Source organism: Danio rerio, chromosome 17, assembly GCF_049306965.1.
Source record: "Danio rerio strain Tuebingen ecotype United States chromosome 17, GRCz12tu, whole genome shotgun sequence".
NCBI lineage: Eukaryota > Metazoa > Chordata > Actinopteri > Cypriniformes > Danionidae > Danio > Danio rerio.
Window position 1 is genome coordinate 2,979,403 of NC_133192.1, and position 18,941 is coordinate 2,998,343.

At 36.1% G+C, this 18,941-nt stretch overlaps 2 protein-coding genes across 5 annotated transcripts in view; both read right to left on the minus strand.

Moving 5' to 3' along the window:
- Positions 1-7,340, minus strand: part of LOC101885278 (pleckstrin homology domain-containing family G member 3) — a 112,376-nt gene extending 105,036 nt beyond the window's left edge. For both annotated transcript variants that reach the window (XM_073928031.1, XM_073928030.1), the window contains exon 1: positions 7,208-7,340. The gene's annotated coding sequence lies outside the window, so the exon portion shown is untranslated. The remainder of the gene's footprint in view (positions 1-7,207) is intronic.
- A 2,036-nt stretch (positions 7,341-9,376) lies between these two features.
- The window catches only part of spint1a (serine peptidase inhibitor, Kunitz type 1 a), a 39,488-nt gene continuing 29,923 nt past the window's right edge, over positions 9,377-18,941 (minus strand). For all 3 annotated transcript variants that reach the window (XM_073927138.1, XM_073927137.1, NM_213152.1), the window contains 4 exon segments: positions 16,205-16,255; positions 13,495-13,665; positions 11,865-11,927; positions 9,377-10,184 (listed from right to left, as the gene is read on the minus strand). In XM_073927138.1, coding sequence (XP_073783239.1) covers positions 9,994-10,184; positions 11,865-11,927; positions 13,495-13,665; positions 16,205-16,255 — 476 coding nt within the window. In that variant the 3' untranslated portion in view covers positions 9,377-9,993.

Below are 18,941 nucleotides of genomic sequence, written 5' to 3' on the forward strand. Positions count from 1 at the left end.
TTTTAACAAATGTTTTAACAAAAAAAATTAAAACATTAATACAACACCAACATATAATACAATATATAGTATAATATAATTTTAAATATAATGATTTTAAATATCAAACACCAATATATTATAATATAAAAAAATTAAGTTAAAAGTCTGATAAAATAAATCAATCAGTAAAAAATAAAGCAGCAATGTCATAATATATAAAATAAAATAGCATAATAATAACATAAAATCTTCCGATTTGTCATTTTCCAGGGGAAACCTTACTGAAACCCTCCATTATAATGTACTTTCTGATAAAGAGCTTTAAAAAAACACAACAAATGTGTGAGATACTGCAGAGCATTACAGCATCTACAACCACAAATATGCAAAGTAAATGTTTGACGGGACTAACAGGCATCATTCAGAGCTCTTATGAAAGCGATAAGATGCAGACTTTCACTAAATCAACACCTCATCATTTGCTAATCAAACCACTATAAGCCCAAAACCTGATCAAAGTTCAGCTGCTGTAGACAAATAACCCCATTGTAGAGTACACAAGCTAGGGATGGGACTTACAATTACCTCACAATATTTCCTGATATTTATTGCAATAGTGATCTTTTTTTTTTTCCATCAAATTTTTCTTTTATTTTATATTTTTTGAACACAGAAAAACATGCCGTAGACAATCAGCATAAAACAAAATGTGTAGATATAAATAAACCAATATACAAGTTGTTAAATAATAGTGTTAATAATAGCGTCAGTCATGACAACAATATTGTCAGTAAAAAGGAAAAACTGAAGAATAATGACAAGGACATACTAACGCAAATAAAAATGACAAATAAAATAAATTAATACATATACACATATATACATATGCACACACATACACATTAGGGGTGTCATGATTTAGATTTTTAATCGAAATCGATCTAAATTTATGCTCAATTTCGATTATCGAATCAAAAAATAGAATCGTCGATGCTGCCACGCCCCCATGTCACATCAGCTTGGCTTGCCAAGCGGGAAAAAACAGGCTTGTTGAAGTGCTTGTTAAACTGCAGAAGCAGGAGACCCGTCGACAGAGCTCAAACCCTCTCCTCTTTCAATGAAGTCGCCGGTGTGGAAGCATTTTGGATTTCCAGTGAGTTATGTTGACAACGTTCGTGTTGTTGACAAAAAAAACACAGTTTTGCAAGCTCTGCTATGTACTTATTACATACGGTTAGTCCGATAGACAACACCAGCATCGCGATCCTCCGCCCACCCCCGTTGCAAATCCGCTTGCGAAAAATACACACTCAGGCCCTGTTTACACTGTCTTTGTTTTTAAATGGCATTTTAGAACGACAACGATTTGACATCCACAGTGGCGTGTAGCATTTCTGAGCAGCCCTCCTTCCTCTCTACCTCTGAAAATGCACATCACGTGACCACACACACTCATTCACACACAGACACAGACGCACACACACAGCCATCCGCTCGAGACAGCAGGTCCAGGCAGTCAGAGGACTGCTTCAATCTTTCACTCACTTGTACTGAGTCATTTTAGTGAACACCTCAGATACTGTTGGCTGGTTCCTGTTGGTTGTGCGTCTTTTTTACCGACGCCATTATAACGACACAGATCACTGCCTATTCACGAGTCCCGCAGAAAAAGTGATTGACAGGTGGTAATTATGTGTGTAACTTACCTTTATTCATTTTCTGTGTGATTTGTTTATGGGTAAAACAAAGACCATGCAGGACAGGTAGTTTAAACGGTAGGCTACTAATAATTCATTGGTCATTAATTAATTAATTATTCATAATCGAAAATCGAATCGAATCGTGCCTTTAGAATCGAAAATGTAATCGAATCGAGGATTTGGAGGATCGTGACACCCTTAATACACATACAAACAAACACACATACACACAGATATGCATACATAAACACATACACACACACTCACACATACATATAGCCATATACATATGCACACATACATACAAATAAATAAAACAAATTTCAAAATCAAAAAGGCAATAAGCCAAATCTGTACTTAGGGTTAAGTAAGGTTCAAATTAAGCCAATCAAAAATAAACGATTAAATAGAAGAATGGTGATATACACATAGAGATAGGTATTTAAAACTGTGCTGAAAAAGGTCTACGACAATCAAAGTTATTAGAAGCCCAAACAGGGAACCTTAAATTACTATAAAAAGAGAAAACAAGAGAGAAAAAAAAATAAATAAATAAACATTATTAAATAATACAATAATAAAACAAAATGATAATAAATAATAAATGAGGGGGGAAAAATAAGGGGGGGGGGGTGCCTGGAGCCAGAAGTTCATGCTTTTGATGTCTCGTTGATTCAAGTTAGTAAATCTTTAAGTCTGTCTAAAGTTTGCGCCCAAAGTCTGATGGTGTCCTGTCTTGCACCGTGGATGCAAGCAGAGGACATCTCCATATATACAATGTCAATAAAGGTATGAATCCAAAAACGATGAATAAGAGAATAAGAGGGGGGCTTCCATCTGCAATAGTGATAATTTTAATGATAATTTATATGCATCCACTAGAGCATATATCGTTAGGCCTGTCTCAATGATTAATATATGGATTTATCGCACAACACATGGACATGAGCTCAATCAATTTTGGTGATGCAATATATTTCGCCCATACATTACAAACAATTCTAGCAACATTTCTATAATCTTATTTGGAGCTGTCAGTGTCAGTATTGTTAAAAATACTGTTGTATTTTCTATAAATGACTATAGTCTAGTATTATATCTAGTATAGTATTTTCATGTGGAAATAGATCAGCTAAAAATAGATTTGGTAGCAAATATTGTTAGTTTTATCCTTAGTGTTGCGTGTGGCGTTCACTCCTGCCCTTAATAATAACTTTCAATTGATCTTGTTTGTCTTTTTCAGTTTTCTATTGGTTAATCTGGTGGCGTCAGGCCTTTAAAACAAATGGAAGCGGACTTCTACGGCCCTCATTCCTCCACGTCACCACAGTCTTTGACGGCTTTATTGTTGTGTTCTCCTTTATGCTTTCCTTTTGATATTTGTTTGGAGTCGGGAGCTCCAACCTGCTTCAGGTTTGTTTGGTTGTTCTTTATTATGTTGTTGGGCTCCCCATCTCTTGTCAATTTGGATTGTTTTGTTGGTTATGTTATGTTAATAAATAATTTAGCTGGAGCACTTTGGCCGTTGTTTATTATGCTACGTTGTCTTTTGGTCACGAGTCTTATTTAAGTTAGGGACCGTAACATCTAGCTATCTTCGTTCAGGCAAAAAATAAATTCCTTTCTTTTTTAGAAAAACATGTCTTGTTTGTCATAACGTTTGATGATTTGAGTCACGTGTTTCACATTTTACGCTTCTGAATTTCCGTAAAGGGCACATCGTACGTATCGATACTTCCTGATTTTCACAGTGCATCCTAGGACATTTCAGTGCACAAAACGTTTCAGTGCACTGGAAGAATATTGGGATTGAGACGACACTTAAAATGCTTGACACCCTAATCAGTGCAATGCATCTCTAAGTTCCTTCTTGTTAAGCTGTGTATCCCGAGGTTCATATAATCTTGGATCCGACGCGTATTAAGAGCGTACTCACACAGTACTCATGCACAGTTGACTTAAACCGGGCTGAAGCATGCTTGTCCTCCCTCCCTTTTCCCAAGACAGTCTGCACTGACATTGCATTCGCCCCTGAGCATGCTAACGTCATCGATGATGCGCTGTTCAGTAAGAAGCGCTCTCGCTCAGCACAGTGGAGATTTCTTTAGTTATATCGTTTTAGTCCTTTGGGATGCGGTGACAGAGTCAAATATTTCGCCCAACAGTTCAGCCACTTTTGACGCTCATAAACAATCATAAAGTCCTGGTGCTGCAGGAATAGGGCTGGGCGATTTTTCCGATTTTTTCGATTAATTCGAATCTACGTTTTAAGACGATTTAATTTTGAATCAAATCGAGAAATCGCGATTTTTTAAAAATATATATATATTTAATACATTATTATGGCACCAATGCGCTTGGGTTCACTCTATGAAGCAGGAAGCACACCAGAAGCGCCTCTCGGCGACGCGCAGCACCATGCAGCGCCATGGATTTTAGAATTCTAAACAGGTTTCTATCTGATTAGTTTCAGGCTCAGCAAAACTAGCAAAAATACCTCTGTATTCCTGCAAGTGCAATATTTACACAAATATTTCTTATTTAAATCTTCAACAACGCTATTTAACTCGTCAATTTGTTTTACATTTACTTACACCTTGACCGATTTGTGTATGACATGGCCATTAAAAATACAATGCTCCTTAACCAGATGGTTTTTCAAGTTACTTTTTAGGTGAATGTTACTTCAGTCATGTTGTAATGTTTTGAGAAGACTAGTAACACAATAATAAAAAAAAAATCGAAATCGTGAATCAGTCAAACTTTATAAAAAACCTAGATTTTTTATTTTTGCCAAATCGCCCAGCCCTATGCAGGAATTAGGAGGTTTGCTGTAGGTGTAGCTGTCGTGCAGTGAGGGGTTTGCGTCTTTAATAATCTATGACAGTTTGGTTCATTAAACACTAAGAATGTTTGATAAACACATATGAAACAGTCCCTTAAAGTCATGTCTTGTCTTCAGTTTCGGGCTGAGGCGCGCTTTGCACATACACTACAAGTGAGCCCCAGTGAACCACGTTCTGGCACAGCTCTTCCAACTGGGCAAGGGCCGGCCGACTGAACAGTGTCTGAGCCCGATTCAGAGCACTCACACTTCTGAAACGATCCGGGAAACAGGCCAGGGCACGGTTCGGATAGCATAGTGAGTATGGCCTAAGAGCAGATGATTGCTGAGGCCATCAAGAGCGAAAGACTGATTGACTATCAAGTTTAAAGCTAATCAATACTGAAAATGTAAAACAGTTCATTGTTTGCTAACTCTTAAGCAGGAACTTAAACACAGCTGATTAGCCATTGTGTTCACATGCTCCATAGATAACAATGTGATTAGTTATTCTTTGTGCAAACACAAATACACAAACACTGGAGTGTGTAAAAGTCGCGTCTATCAGCTGATCCATCATGTAAACTCAATGGCCAATCAGTGGTATTCAACAACATGTTCAACAGAGCTTAAATGTTAGTGGGAAAATGGGCAACCAAAGGCAATTATACACTGATAAATAAATATTCATTGGATATTTTTTTTTTATAAAGATAAGTGGTTGCAAACTATTTATATAGGCTAAATATAAACAAACTTAGTTGAACATTACTACATTTAATTTACTAAATTCAGCCCATATATAATGTTTGCAACCAGTTACCTTAAAATAAACAGTAAATACAATGAATCATTTTTTCTGTGTTTTGGTAACTAATAAATAATAAATTGACAATAATAAAATCACCAATGACCACGAATCCAGCTAAAACTCTTCCTTCTACAGAAGAATAATAGTCACCTAGATCTTCAATTGCATGTACATTTTAATATTTGCATGAACTATCCCTTTGAATAACACCCAAATACACACAAGCTCAAAATGCATATAATAAAGAAGAATTAAACAGCAAATCAAGAACTCGAACACAGCCAAGATCAGAAGAGAACTAAACTTTGTGTGGGCTTTAAGGTGATCCTTAAAATAGGTTTTATGATGTGTCAACTGGAGAGCAGAATGTAAACAAAGCCACTGTTAACTAAACCAAAGTCACATTTAGCTGATTACTGCTGCTGAAAATCATCAATTATTGTCAGGTTTTGGGCTGTACTGATTGGCTAATACCCTTTATACGGGCTGAATCAAAAGATTCAGATTTGAAGCAGAAAGGGCATTTAGATAGACTGACAAATGTTTTATAGGATTATAGACTGACTGACAAAAATGAACCACAAATCAAGCAGAAATAGAGAAACAACAACAACAACAACAACAAAAGCTGTCTGTGGCAAGAGTCTTGACAACAGTCAATTTTGCACAGGTGGATAAAATATTAGTCTAATTTCTTCATTAATACTGCTCATATGCATTTTATCACAGTCTGTCAAAATATCACACCCTTTTCCTTCACACAGAGCATTTCTCTACTACACTGTAAAAAAAATGTCAGTAAAAACTAAAGTAAAATACTGTAAACGGTAAAAGACTATTTACACCAAAACAGTATAACACTGTATTAAATACATTTAATCACTGTAATTTAAGAAACAGTACACAGCTTTCATTTTTACTTTCTCAATATGTAAAAAATACAATTTGTTACAGGAAAAATAATATTTATTTTTTGTGAAATAAATAAAAAAAAGTACTGTAACTTCAAGCAAGCAATTACCCTAAAATCAACAGTATATTTCTGTGTAAAAACACAAATGCACTAAAAAATCTACAACAATAAACCTTCAAAAAATAAACAAATACATACTTTAATTTCTACAATAACAATATGTTAAACATATGATGTATGTGTGTTAAAGAAAAGGCATCTTAAATTATAAAATCTATTCAATACAACAATTATATGTAATCAGAAATCCTCAAATACAGCAATAAATTACACTAATTAATCCAAAATATTAATTTCAGCTTCGGAAATGTAAGTGTATTGTCCTTTTATGGATCTAGAGAGTTGCATGTCTTACGGAAAGAATATAAATAAATTGACCAATATTGTAAAATATATTCTGTTTTATTACTCTCTACACAAATGCATTGTCACAACTGCATAGGCCAAAGGCTCTGAAATAAAATAACTAACATTACTAACTAAAAGATGTGCAAGTAAAAGACAAAATAAACTTGCCTAGTCCAAAATAAAAAGATGAAAATGTTTATCATGATTAATGAAGGCATGTTTAAAAAATGCAGACCAAATATTCAAAAGCATCATGGTAAACAATATAGGGAGGGTGTCACAGGTTGTCACTGAATGAATGTGCGAATTTAAAACCAACTTAACCTTAATAAATATAAATACTATTAAAAACAACAAACAATGCGCAACATATTTCCCCAAAACAAGACATGGGAACACTGTAAACAATATAAAACACACGCAAACTCCTTCATATTCACATATATTGTCGTTAAAGACTAAGAAAGCAACTGTTTGTAAGTTTGATGTAACGTTACTTGATGTTCTCTGCGGCTCCACGCATCACAAACAACAGCTATGAGACTGTGAATAAAGACAAAAGCACTCACCGACTGAGTTCCTTGTTTGTTAAGACGTCCAAAAGTTCATTTGCTCCTCGTGGACATTTATAAATGTTTATTTTCTCCGGCTGCACAACTACAAGACTCCCAGCGTGATCATTCCATCTGACTGAACTCGACTGAATCTCGCAAAACTGAAGCAGCGGGAATGAGTCAATCAAAAAACTGTAGTGGGCGGGGCTTCGCCAAAAAGTTTCTTTTAAATAATTTTAACAAGTATAAATGGATCTTATCAATATATGTGTGTCCACGTAGTAGTTTTGATCCGATATATATTAACAGTTTTAGTATTATTTTCTAATTTAGACAACTGATGAAGGAAAAGCGCGGTCATGTAATAGTCATTACTTTTCTCAGCGCTGTCAAGATTGCCCAATCATCAGCTTTTGATTACTTTTTTTCATACAGATATCGTATTTATGTGTATATGGAGGAACTCTATTCTTATCGCTTAAAGACTAAATATGTTACACATATTTTAGTAAATATTGAATTGGAAATTATTATTAAAAAAGCAGACTAACCAAAAATATAACCATCACGTGATTGGGTTAGACCAATCACAGGCGACTGTTATCATCTTAACGAAGAGGCTGGAAAATCACATTTTTGTTTATTATTCAGATTTGATATATGGAATTATTAGACAAAATATATAATATAAACACATTCTAGGGTTTATGTGTGTCGTGTAATTAACACTAAATCTCTTAGTTAACGAAAAAGGAATCGTTGTTTGCCTCAAAACTAGGAAAAACAAGGTTTGTAGTTTGTGTTTGTCCGTTGTGTTGTAAAGGAAAGTTTAATTTAACCAAATATGTCTATATAGTGGCTGTTAAACGTATTAAAGCTGTATAATTAACGCTGGAAAAACGATTGTTTTGTGTAAAGTTCATAGCGCCACCTGCAGGTTTTTTTTTTTAAATACAACGACCTGTTCGTAATACACTCACCGGTCACTTTATTAGGTACACCTGTCCAACTGCTCGTCAAATTTCCAATCAGCCAATCACATGGCACCAACTTAATGCATTTATGCATGTAGACATGGTCAAGACGATCTGCTGCAGTTCAAAGCGAGCATCAGAATGGGGAAGAAAGGGGATTTAAGGGACTTTGAACGTGGCATGATTGTTGGTGTCAGATGGGCTGGTATTTTATAAACTGCTGATCTACTGGGATTTTCACGCACAACCATCTCTAGGGTTTACAGAGAATGGTCCGACAAAGAGGAAATATCCAGTGAGCGGCAGTTCTGTGGGCACAAATGCCTTGTTGATGCCAGAGGTCAGAGGAGAATGGCCAGACTGGTTCCAGCTGATAGAAAGGCAACAGTAACTCAAATAAGCACTCGTTACAACCGAGCTCTGCAGAAGAGCATCTCTGAACACACAACACGTCCAACCTTGAGGCAGATGGGCTACAGCAGCAGAAGACCACACCGGGTGCCGCTCCTGTCAGCTAAGAACAGGAAACTGAGGCTACAATTCACACAGACTCACCAAAACTGGACAATAGAAGATTGGAGAAACGTTGCTGCTCTGATGAGTCTCCATTTCTGCTGACACATTCAGATGCTCGGCTCACAATTTGGCCTCAACAACATGAAAGCATGGATCATCCTGCCTTGTATCAGCGGTTCAGGCTGGTGGTGGTGGTGTAATGGTGTGGGGGAGATTTTCTTTGGGTCCATTAGTACCAATTGAGCATCAACGCCACAGCCTACCTGAGTATTGCTGCTGACCATGTCCATCCCTTTATGAGCACAGTGTCTCCATCTTCTGATGGCTACTTCCAGCAGGATAACGCAGCATGTCATAAAGCGAGAATCATCTCAGACTGCTTTCTTGAACATGACGATGAGTTCACTGTACTCAAATGGCCTCCACAGTCACCAGAGCTCAATCCAATAGAGCAGCTTTGGGATGTGGTGGAACGGGAGATTGGCATCATGCATGTGCAGCCGACAAATCTGCAGCAACTGTGTGATGCTATCATGTCAATATGGAGCAAAATCTCTGAGGAATATTTCCAGTAGCTTGTTGATTAAGGCAGTTCTTAATCTAAAAGTGGGTCCAACCTGGTACTAGTAAGGTGTACCTAATAAAGTGGCCGGTGAGTGTGTATATATAACAATTTCAAAAAACACACACAGAGTCTGTACATGTTACTTTTATTGAGACTTTTGAAGATTAGTAGTTTAGACATCAGGGAAAGTTTTAGATACATATTTAAAAAAAAAAAATCTATGTACAAATTTGCGTTTTGGAATATGTATTTATCACCATGATTGTCATTTCCACATCCAAAAAAATATACTAAAAATACATATACATAAAAAAAACATAAAAAAAACAAACCATAGATTGATATCTCAGGTCTTAGACATACTAAAATACTAATTTCTAAGTAGTAAAGTAAAGTTTACATGGCTTAAAGATTAACTGAAGACAGGCAGCATCTCTGACAGACCAAAACAATCCAAAAATAAAACTAAATGGCTCAAGAATAGTGATTTAATGTTTTATGGTAACATGGTGGAAAATAAAAACACATTTACCCCTGAGCAAAATCCAACAAACCTAAAATATAAATCAGTAAATCATATTCATAGCAATAAAAACTTAAAACAAACATTCACAGCATTCCTAAGAAAAGCTGCTGGTGATACAAACTTAAAACAAAGCAAGCTGGGAGTAAATGCTGCACAGTCTACTGGAAACAGCTCAGATAATTACTGCAGATACAGGTGTATCGTTTCACAGGTTGGGGGTTCAGATGGGTTTGGTTGTGCTGTTGTAGACGAGTTTCTCTGAGTCCTCGTATCTGTAAATGTGTCCGCCGTTTACCGCCAGCTGCTGGTGTTTATTCCGACTCTTCTTTCGGCCTTTGACCAGGCAGTAGGCGATGATGACCAGCAGGATGGCGATAGCGAAGGCCAAGATGATTACCATCACAATAGCAACTGAAAACAGAGATGTCAGTATTTTTGACTTCTGATCATGGTTATTATATTATCATAATATAAATATGAATTTAAATGATAAATTACGTTTTGTTACTTGGGATGAAATAAGCTTATAAATAAATAAAATAATCAAAAATAAAACTTTGGAAAATTATTAATATTAAATTATTACTAAATTATTTTGTTTTTTTATACATGATTGTAAAAACTGATAAAAAATAAAATAAATAAATAAGACAGGCTGCGTCCAAAACCGCATACTTCCATACTATACAGTACGCTAAAATCAGTATGCGAGCCGAGTAGTATGTCCGAATTCATAGAGTTCGAAAATCAGTATGCGAGAAGTACCCGAATGACCTACTACTAGGCCCACACGGAATCTGCGCGCGCAGAATTCCGCAGATTTACCGCAGAATTCCACAGATTTACCGCAGAATTACCGTAGAATTCCGCAGATTTACCGCAGAATTCCACAGATTTACCGCAGAATTCCACAGAATTCCGCAGATTTACCGTAGAATTCCGCAGATTTACCGCAGAATTACCGTAGAATTCCGCAGATTTACCGCAGAATTCCGCAGATTTACCACAGAATTCCGCAGATTTACCGTAGAATTCCGCAGATTTACCGCAGAATTACCGTAGAATTCCGCAGATTTACCGCAGAATTCCGCAGATTTACCACAGAATTCCGCAGATTTACCGCAGAATTCCGCAGATTTACCGCAGAATTCCGCAGATTTACCGCAGAATTCTGCAGATTTACCGCAGATTTACCGCATTAAATCTTTTTATCTACTTGAGTAAATGTGTAAATCTGAATTTATTCAGTTTTTATTCAGTAATTTTTTCCTTTTTATTTCATATATTAAGGTTTTAGTTATGATACTCACAAAATAATTACGCAGAAATCCGCAGATTTTTACCAAAATTCTCAGGAGAAATAGCAAAAAAACATCCGCAGATTCCGTCTGGCCCTGCCTACTACTTCCGGCGAAATTCTAAAGTGCGCATCCTATGCACGCTGCGCTATCCCATGATGCCCCGCGAGAGAATTCATTAATGGGACTAAAGTGATGCAACCAAATGACCATGACAAAACGGTGGATGTAGTACATCTGAATTCCATTCATACTGCTCACATTCATACTATACATAGGCTGCGTCCGAAACCGCATACTTCCATAGTATATAGTACGCCAAAATCAGTATGCGAGCCGAGTAGTATGTCTGAATTCACAGAATTCGAAAATCAGTATGCGAGAAGTACCCGGATGACTTACTACTTCCGGCGAGATTCCGGAGTGCACATCCCATGCATGCTACGCTATCCCATAATGCCCCGCGAGAGAATTCATAAAGGGAAGTGAAGCGACGCAACTGACGCAGGTAGGTCACGTGACCATGACAAAATGGCGGCTGTAGTACGTCCGAATTCCATTCATACTTTTCACATTCATACTGTATAGAACGTACTTTTCTAACGGCCGAGTAGTACGTTTAAATTCAAATGCAGTACCTACTGAGTAGTATGCAGTTTCGGACGCAGCCAGAGACGGAGCAACATAGCATATAACTTTGGTTCAGTTAATTATGAATCACCCAGACTGTATTGAATGCTGTATTGAAGGAACTGAAATGCTGTTATTTATGGCATGTTTAGTGCAGTGTTACCTGTGTTGTTGCTCTTGCCTTCCTGCTTATCGAACTGACTTTCCTCGGGAAACTTATCATTTTCTGAAATAACACAAGCATGTGTTTTATTCTTCATAACACTTTCATAAGATTACAATGGATGCTTTCCGTGCTACGAGAGATTAAAGGTTCACGAAACCCTCGAGTACTCTTTTTGAGATGTTAACAGATGTGTGTGTGTTGAGCATCAGGTAGCACAATGTTAGCAGCTGTCAGCTTTAATTGTGGGGAAAACTGGATAATGTTAAGCTTTAGTCAGATAATTTCAGCTTCCGGGCACCTGCCAGTGCCGAGCTGTGAGACACGGACTCACGGCACACAGTATTTAGCCGTTCATAAGGGTTGTATGCGTTTGTTTCCATGATCCACGGGGTTTGCTGCATGTTTTTCCCCGTGATGCTGTCAGGGCCGATACAGCAAAGCTGTGTGTGTGCTGCAAGCGTTTTTGTCAGGAGAGCAGTATGAGAATTGGAGAATGGCGGACGCTGTCTTTTATCAGGAGTTCGTTCACATTTAGACACATCGCCGTGCTGCTGTGTTCACCTAAATCCTCCAGATTACCAGCAGGGCTAATGGTTAAAATAGACAGGGCAAGAGACCTGCTGCACTGAGTCTGCATTCAGACCCGGGGATTGAGGGAGAATCCTCATTTATAGTGTTTAAATGAACACGATTATCTTTATAATGATATAAATTGTGGTTATCTGTAAATGAAATTATGAATAACAGATGTAGCAGGGCATTAAATCACTGTTTATTTCTTTGCTTCTTAACTTTGTAAACTATAAAATCATGCGTCTCCTCACTGTTCGTGTCTCGTTTTGTGAGCGACTGGCAACAGTTGTCCATGCCCCTCCTACTCCCCTGCTGACAATGCCCACTATTGCCCTTTGCTCGCGGAGCTCCACGCCCATTATGATGCATCTTTTGAAAAAATTCTGAGGTGGACCTGAACTGAAAGTGGGGCGTGTCATGACCTTTTAATACTGATTATAATTCAAAACTAAAACATTATTCATATATTCAATTTAATTCAGCTTTATTTGTACAGCGCTTTTACAATGTAGATTGTCAAAGCAGCTTCACATAAATGGTCATAGTAACTGGATCAGGGTAGTTCAGTTTTAGTGTTTAAGTTCAGTTCAGTTTAGCTCAGATCAGTGTGGTTTGAAATCATTACTGAGAGTCCAAACACTGAAGAACAAATTCATCGACGCGCAGCTTTTCAGATCCTGAACCATGCAAGCCAGTGGCAACAGCAGATATACTGAATAAAACAGCAGGGGGCAGCTATAGAACAGCTGGAGTAGCAGCGCTGCCTTGTAAACGAAGCAATGTGATGTCAAATCCAGCAAGATTTGATCAATTCCATTAACTCCACAGCATTACAATGTTCAGTGATTAAATTTAGGCAAGCTTCAGAATATAACCATACATTGTATAATAATTTAATACCCTGTAAAATAACATTTAATACTTTTCAAAGGGCCTTAAAATTCTCTAAATTAATTAAACATTTTAAGACCCCGCAGACAGTGAAGTAGTAGTTCGTGAGCCCTTTAAACACTAATAACACTCATTTAAGAGGCAACAGTAGAAGAAAACCCACCGGTGACTCCGCTGCAGAACGTCATGCAGCCGGCCTCAGTTTCAAAGCGGTTTTGATTTCCTTCACAGCCGCCGTAGTTAAAGCGGTAACAGAGACGCTTGTTTGGATTGTAATACCATTTGGTTTGACTGCCGGGACAGGTTCCTGTTACTGGCGGCTTCACACAGCGAGCTGGAGAGCGCAGAAAACAGATTAATTGCATTAATGTAGTCATTTATTAAAACAATGTCAGCAAAAATGCAATATTTAAGATGGTAAACTAATATATTTACAGTTTAAGATTAGTACAATTAAATAATATCCAAGTATTATAACTAATATACCAATGCATTAATATGACTGTTATTATACCATTTTATTTAAATGAAGCATTAAAATGAGCTTAAACTGGATTCATTTTTAGATTATTACAAGAAAAAAATTTTTAGATTACCATATTAATTGTTAAATTTAGTGTAAATACAAGCTCTAACCCTAGATCAACTTTTATTAAATTAGAATACGTTGATTAAATTTAAGATTAACATGAGGCAAATATGTTATATGTTGATTAAATTTAGGTTAAATCTAATATGAAAGAAAAAAATTTACTAAATGATTTTAAAAATATATATTAAATTAGATCCAACTTGAGATTAACATGCTTAATGTTTTGTGGCGCTGCGCATGAAGCGACACGCAGCTACAAGTGTCGGCGTGCGTGTGTGTGTGTTACAAGTCTCCCTTCTTTTACATTAACATTTTAAATCATATAAAAACGTAAGCGAATATCTGAGCAATATCCTCCTCCAAGGAAACTCAAGCGGAGGAGTAAATGGAGAAGATAGGAGTTATCGTGCTATGGACCCTGATCCGCCTGTGTATGTGCGTGTTTGAAACACCTAGGGACTCGGCAAGGATTCAGTATTCCCGGGAGTTTCTTTTACAATGGCACAAGCCAAATAACATAAAGCAAATTGGGGAATTATGTTTTAACTCTGAAAAAATTTCTCCTTTTAAACAAAGAGGAAATGGCCTCGAACAAACATTTAAAGTTCGGAAAAGAGGACGGAAGGGAGGTGTTCGTCACCTCACTTACACACTGCTTAATACGCACAAGAGAGCAATGGGCAAATATCTTTACATATGAAAAATGTAAATATTAAGGATATATATAGGATATAATAAGAATAGATAGAGAATATAAATATAAAGGATTAAATTATTACAAAACATATTATTTTCTAGCCTACATAAATATGAAAAATCACTGCTTTTATGTCTTCTTCATCTCGGGAGGCTTTTTCAGTTCATTCATAACAATTTGCTTTTGCATAATGTTATTATTATTAGCAGTATTATTTATTATATCCATATTTATATTTGTTTTATTAAAAACAAGCTTAGATTTGTCCACCTGTCAGGTTTTAGACCATATGGGGTACAGCATGTGTTTTAGGATATAACTCAGGTTTTTGAGCACATTTTGTTATTATTATTAATTTATTTGTTTGCTGGAAATTAGAACTGAATTTAGAAATAGTTTTGAAACGAATATTTGCGCTTAACAAACAAAAATATTTATTTATAGACTAATTGATGTCTGTATGTAAAGGTTTCCCTATCCAAGAGTGAAAGTGATCCATTATCTCTCATTCTCACGCAGTACATGCTCTGTTTAACAGTTTTCTGTTAAAAAACTGTCAACTGTTCACTGTTTGCTAGTGAAATGCTCATTTTTTCCACTTAGACTTACTTTGCGTCCTGTAAATAGCGAAAGGCTCTTGGTGTGACGCAGCTGGCTCTTAAAGGGAATGGGAGATGAGACTCTAATTGGTTTATTCTTAAAACACACCTATAACTTATTAAGAAAATAAACTCAACCCTTTTAGACCATGCGCCGAAGCGCAAGGCAGATTTCCTGTCCTTAAATTAGCAAAAACGTGTCCTGACACGCCCTGAAAGCGTTTGCGCCCTGCGTTTTGCGCTTTGCGCATGGACCGTTAAAATAGAGCCCTCAGTCACTGTTATCTTTTTCTTTGCTTTGTTGGTTCAATTCTCTAAGTGTGAAAAATAAGAGTTGTTTGGAGAAAATTGTGAACCTAGGAGGAAAAATAACAGGGAAAAAACAGATGCCCATGGCTCAGTTATACCAGAGACAAGTTTTGAGTAAAGCTCAGAGTATTCTGTCAGATGATTCCCATCCTATGCACCACGAGTTTTATCTTCTCCCTTCCGGTATTCGATACAGAACTCCTATTAGTAAAACAAATCGTTTTAAACTTTCATTCATCCCCTCAGCTGTAAAGTTTTTAAACTTAGGGTAGAATTTGTATTGTATAATGTACTTTTGTGTATTGTGTGTGACGCTTGTATGCTGCAACCAAATTGCCTTCGGGAAATGAATAAAGACTGACTGACTGACTAATACGTTTTTAAAAATTAAATTATGTTATTTAGATTAAATTTAGGTTAAATTTTACATTTATTTTTTAGTTAACTACATTTATTTTTAAAGATTAAATTAGATAACATTTCAAATTAACATGGTTAATTTATTTAAGGTTAAATCTTGTATTAATACTAGACAAATTGCACATTACTTTTAAAGCAAGTTTAATTGCATTATTTATAAAAACAGAAGATTTATCTTTTTTTGTTGTTGTTGTAAAAGTAAACATCTTGAAATAAAAACTGTAATTTAAATAATAAAAACACAGTCCAGTAAAACCTTTCGACACGTCCGGAGAGATTCCCCGCAATTTAATAAGATCATAATCCCCTGAAACAAAAAAGAAGAAAAACAATACCTTCAGCCAGACATTACAAAAAATGTATACATTCCACACACACACGCACACGCACACACACACAATCTTTGAGTGAACTGTTTGTTTAAAAGCCGTGTAATGCACTGATGTGTTTTTATAATAGTGCTGAATGTGGCTGCATTTACACCGCATTGTTCAAGTACTCAATTCATATTTTGTTTCCGTATCTGGCACAGATCAGATATGATCCCACATGAATTCCAATTTACTCTGATCAGACTAAACATTACTCCACCCACATATAGACAGGGCTGGACTGGGGCAAAATATCTTTCAATAATAAACATAACAAAAACTGCCTGCTAATGCATGGCTAAATCTTCAAAGGGAACAGTGTACTTTATAACCACATTCACCTCATCCTGCTTGCTGTTTCACTATCTAAACAATGAAAACTTATACTATGTCAAATTTGTTTCATTTTGATATCATGATTAACAGACACCACACAGCCTCGTGTAGCTGCATATTTATATGAGCATCATCTTCACTCTGCATATTTATAACAAAACAGGGCTTACATATAACTGTCTCCTTTCATTTCCATTGAAAAGAATGAACTTTACCCTGTCTCTTTTGCAGAATATCAGTTTTAATAACCAATAAAGGCCATTATAACAGTATAACGTACATTAAATTTATATGATGAAGGTAAGCAATCAGTCAATGTGCAGAATCAGTGTATGTGGTTACATAAATTAATATATTAGCTTATCTTGGCACTCAGCCAAAACGGTTAACTGAGAACAAGTGATTCAAAAAACATAAGAATTGTTAGATAGAGACAACAAGATGAATTCAATATCACGTTTAACAACTATAGTGAGATGAGATCATCCAGCAGATGAACTGTCTGACATGCACTATACTCTCACCTGGGGTTTATGCTCACCCACGCTGAACTAGTGGCTGCAGCTCTTGGCAGAGAGTGTGTGGTCACGTGATTTGCACTTTTAGCCGTGTACTAGAATGAACGGAGAACTTTTCAGAACCGCTAAATGAAGTTCTGCTGTTCTGATGTCAGCTGCAGATATGAATGAATGGCGGGAGAAAGTAGTTCCTCATAATGATTCCATCCAAGGATTTTTGAGATGTTAGATTTTCTTTTTTATATACAGGATTATGTCGTCAAACTGTTGTATAAATGCAATATCACACTCGTAGCAGTGCGATATGGCAGTATATTGTCACTAGTGGGACCCTAAGGCCAACGTATGCCTACCATCAGTGCCGATATACAGCCACATCGCACCACTACAAGTGTGATATTGTATGCATGCATGCATGCATGCATGCATGCATGTACGTACATACATAATGTACAGGGTGGGCCATATAGTAATAATAATAATAATAATAATAATTGTCTAATTGCCTAATAATTGCCTAATAATTGTTCCTAAAATGGTGTTTAAAAAATTAAAAACTGCTTTTATTCTAGCCGAAATAAAACAAATAAGACTTTCTCTACAGGAAAAAAAGATGTGTTTATCAGACATACTGTGAACATTTTCTTGCTCTGTTAAACATCATTTTGAAAAAAAAAAAAAAAAAAAAACAATTCAAAGGAGGGCAAATAATTCTGACTTCAACTGTGTGTATAAACAGTTGAAGTGAATTATTAGTCCCCTGTTTATTTTATCCACAATTTCAGTTTATTGGAGAGCAGATTTTATCAACACATTTTTAATCAATATAGTTTTAATAACTCATCTCTAATAACTGATTTACTTTATCTTTGTCATGATGACAGTAAATAATATTAGACTAGACATTGTTCAAGACACTTCTATACAGCTTAAAGTGACATTTAAAGGCTTAACTAGGTTAATTAGGTTAACTAGGCAGGTTAGGGCAATTAGGCAAGTTATTGTATAACGATGGTTTGTTCTGTAAACAATCAAAAAATATATATAGCTTAAAGAGGCTAATAAATTTGACCTTAAACCTTTGACCGTTTGTCCTAAAAATGGTGTTAAAAAAATAATAACTTATTTTATTCTAGCCGAAATAAAACAAATAAGACTTTCTCCAGAAGAAAAAAATATTATCAGACATACTGTGACCATTTCCTTGCTTTGTTAAACATCATTTGGGAAATATAAAAAAAAAAAATGCAAAGGGGGGAATAATTCTGACTTCAACTATATATATATATATATATATATATATATATATATATATATATATATATATATATATATATATATATATATATATATATATTTATATATATATATATATATGGTTTCTGCTACATTAATTCTTCCATGACGGGGTGTCACGCCAAAATTCATCCCGCCACGCCTACATTACAGCTTCTCATTCAAAACATTTGATGTTTTTAATAGCGGGTAATAATAACACCAAAACGTATTAAAAGGTTAGTGAATTATAACAGAGGAAACTTTTCTGTAACTGTAATTTACTTCTGTCAGGGTTCTGCCACTCTGATCTTGTAAATTCTTGTTTTGGGTGGCAGATCTTTGACGCTACTCATGTCTGGTCCTGTTTCTGTCTCTGTGTGCGCGCGCCGTCGTGGGTGTACGCAGAGTGTGCGCGCTCCTGCTTGACGTGGCCGCGTGCGCGCTCTGCGTCCCTCAGACGCGTGGGCTCTTGTACTCGTGTTTGTGTTTT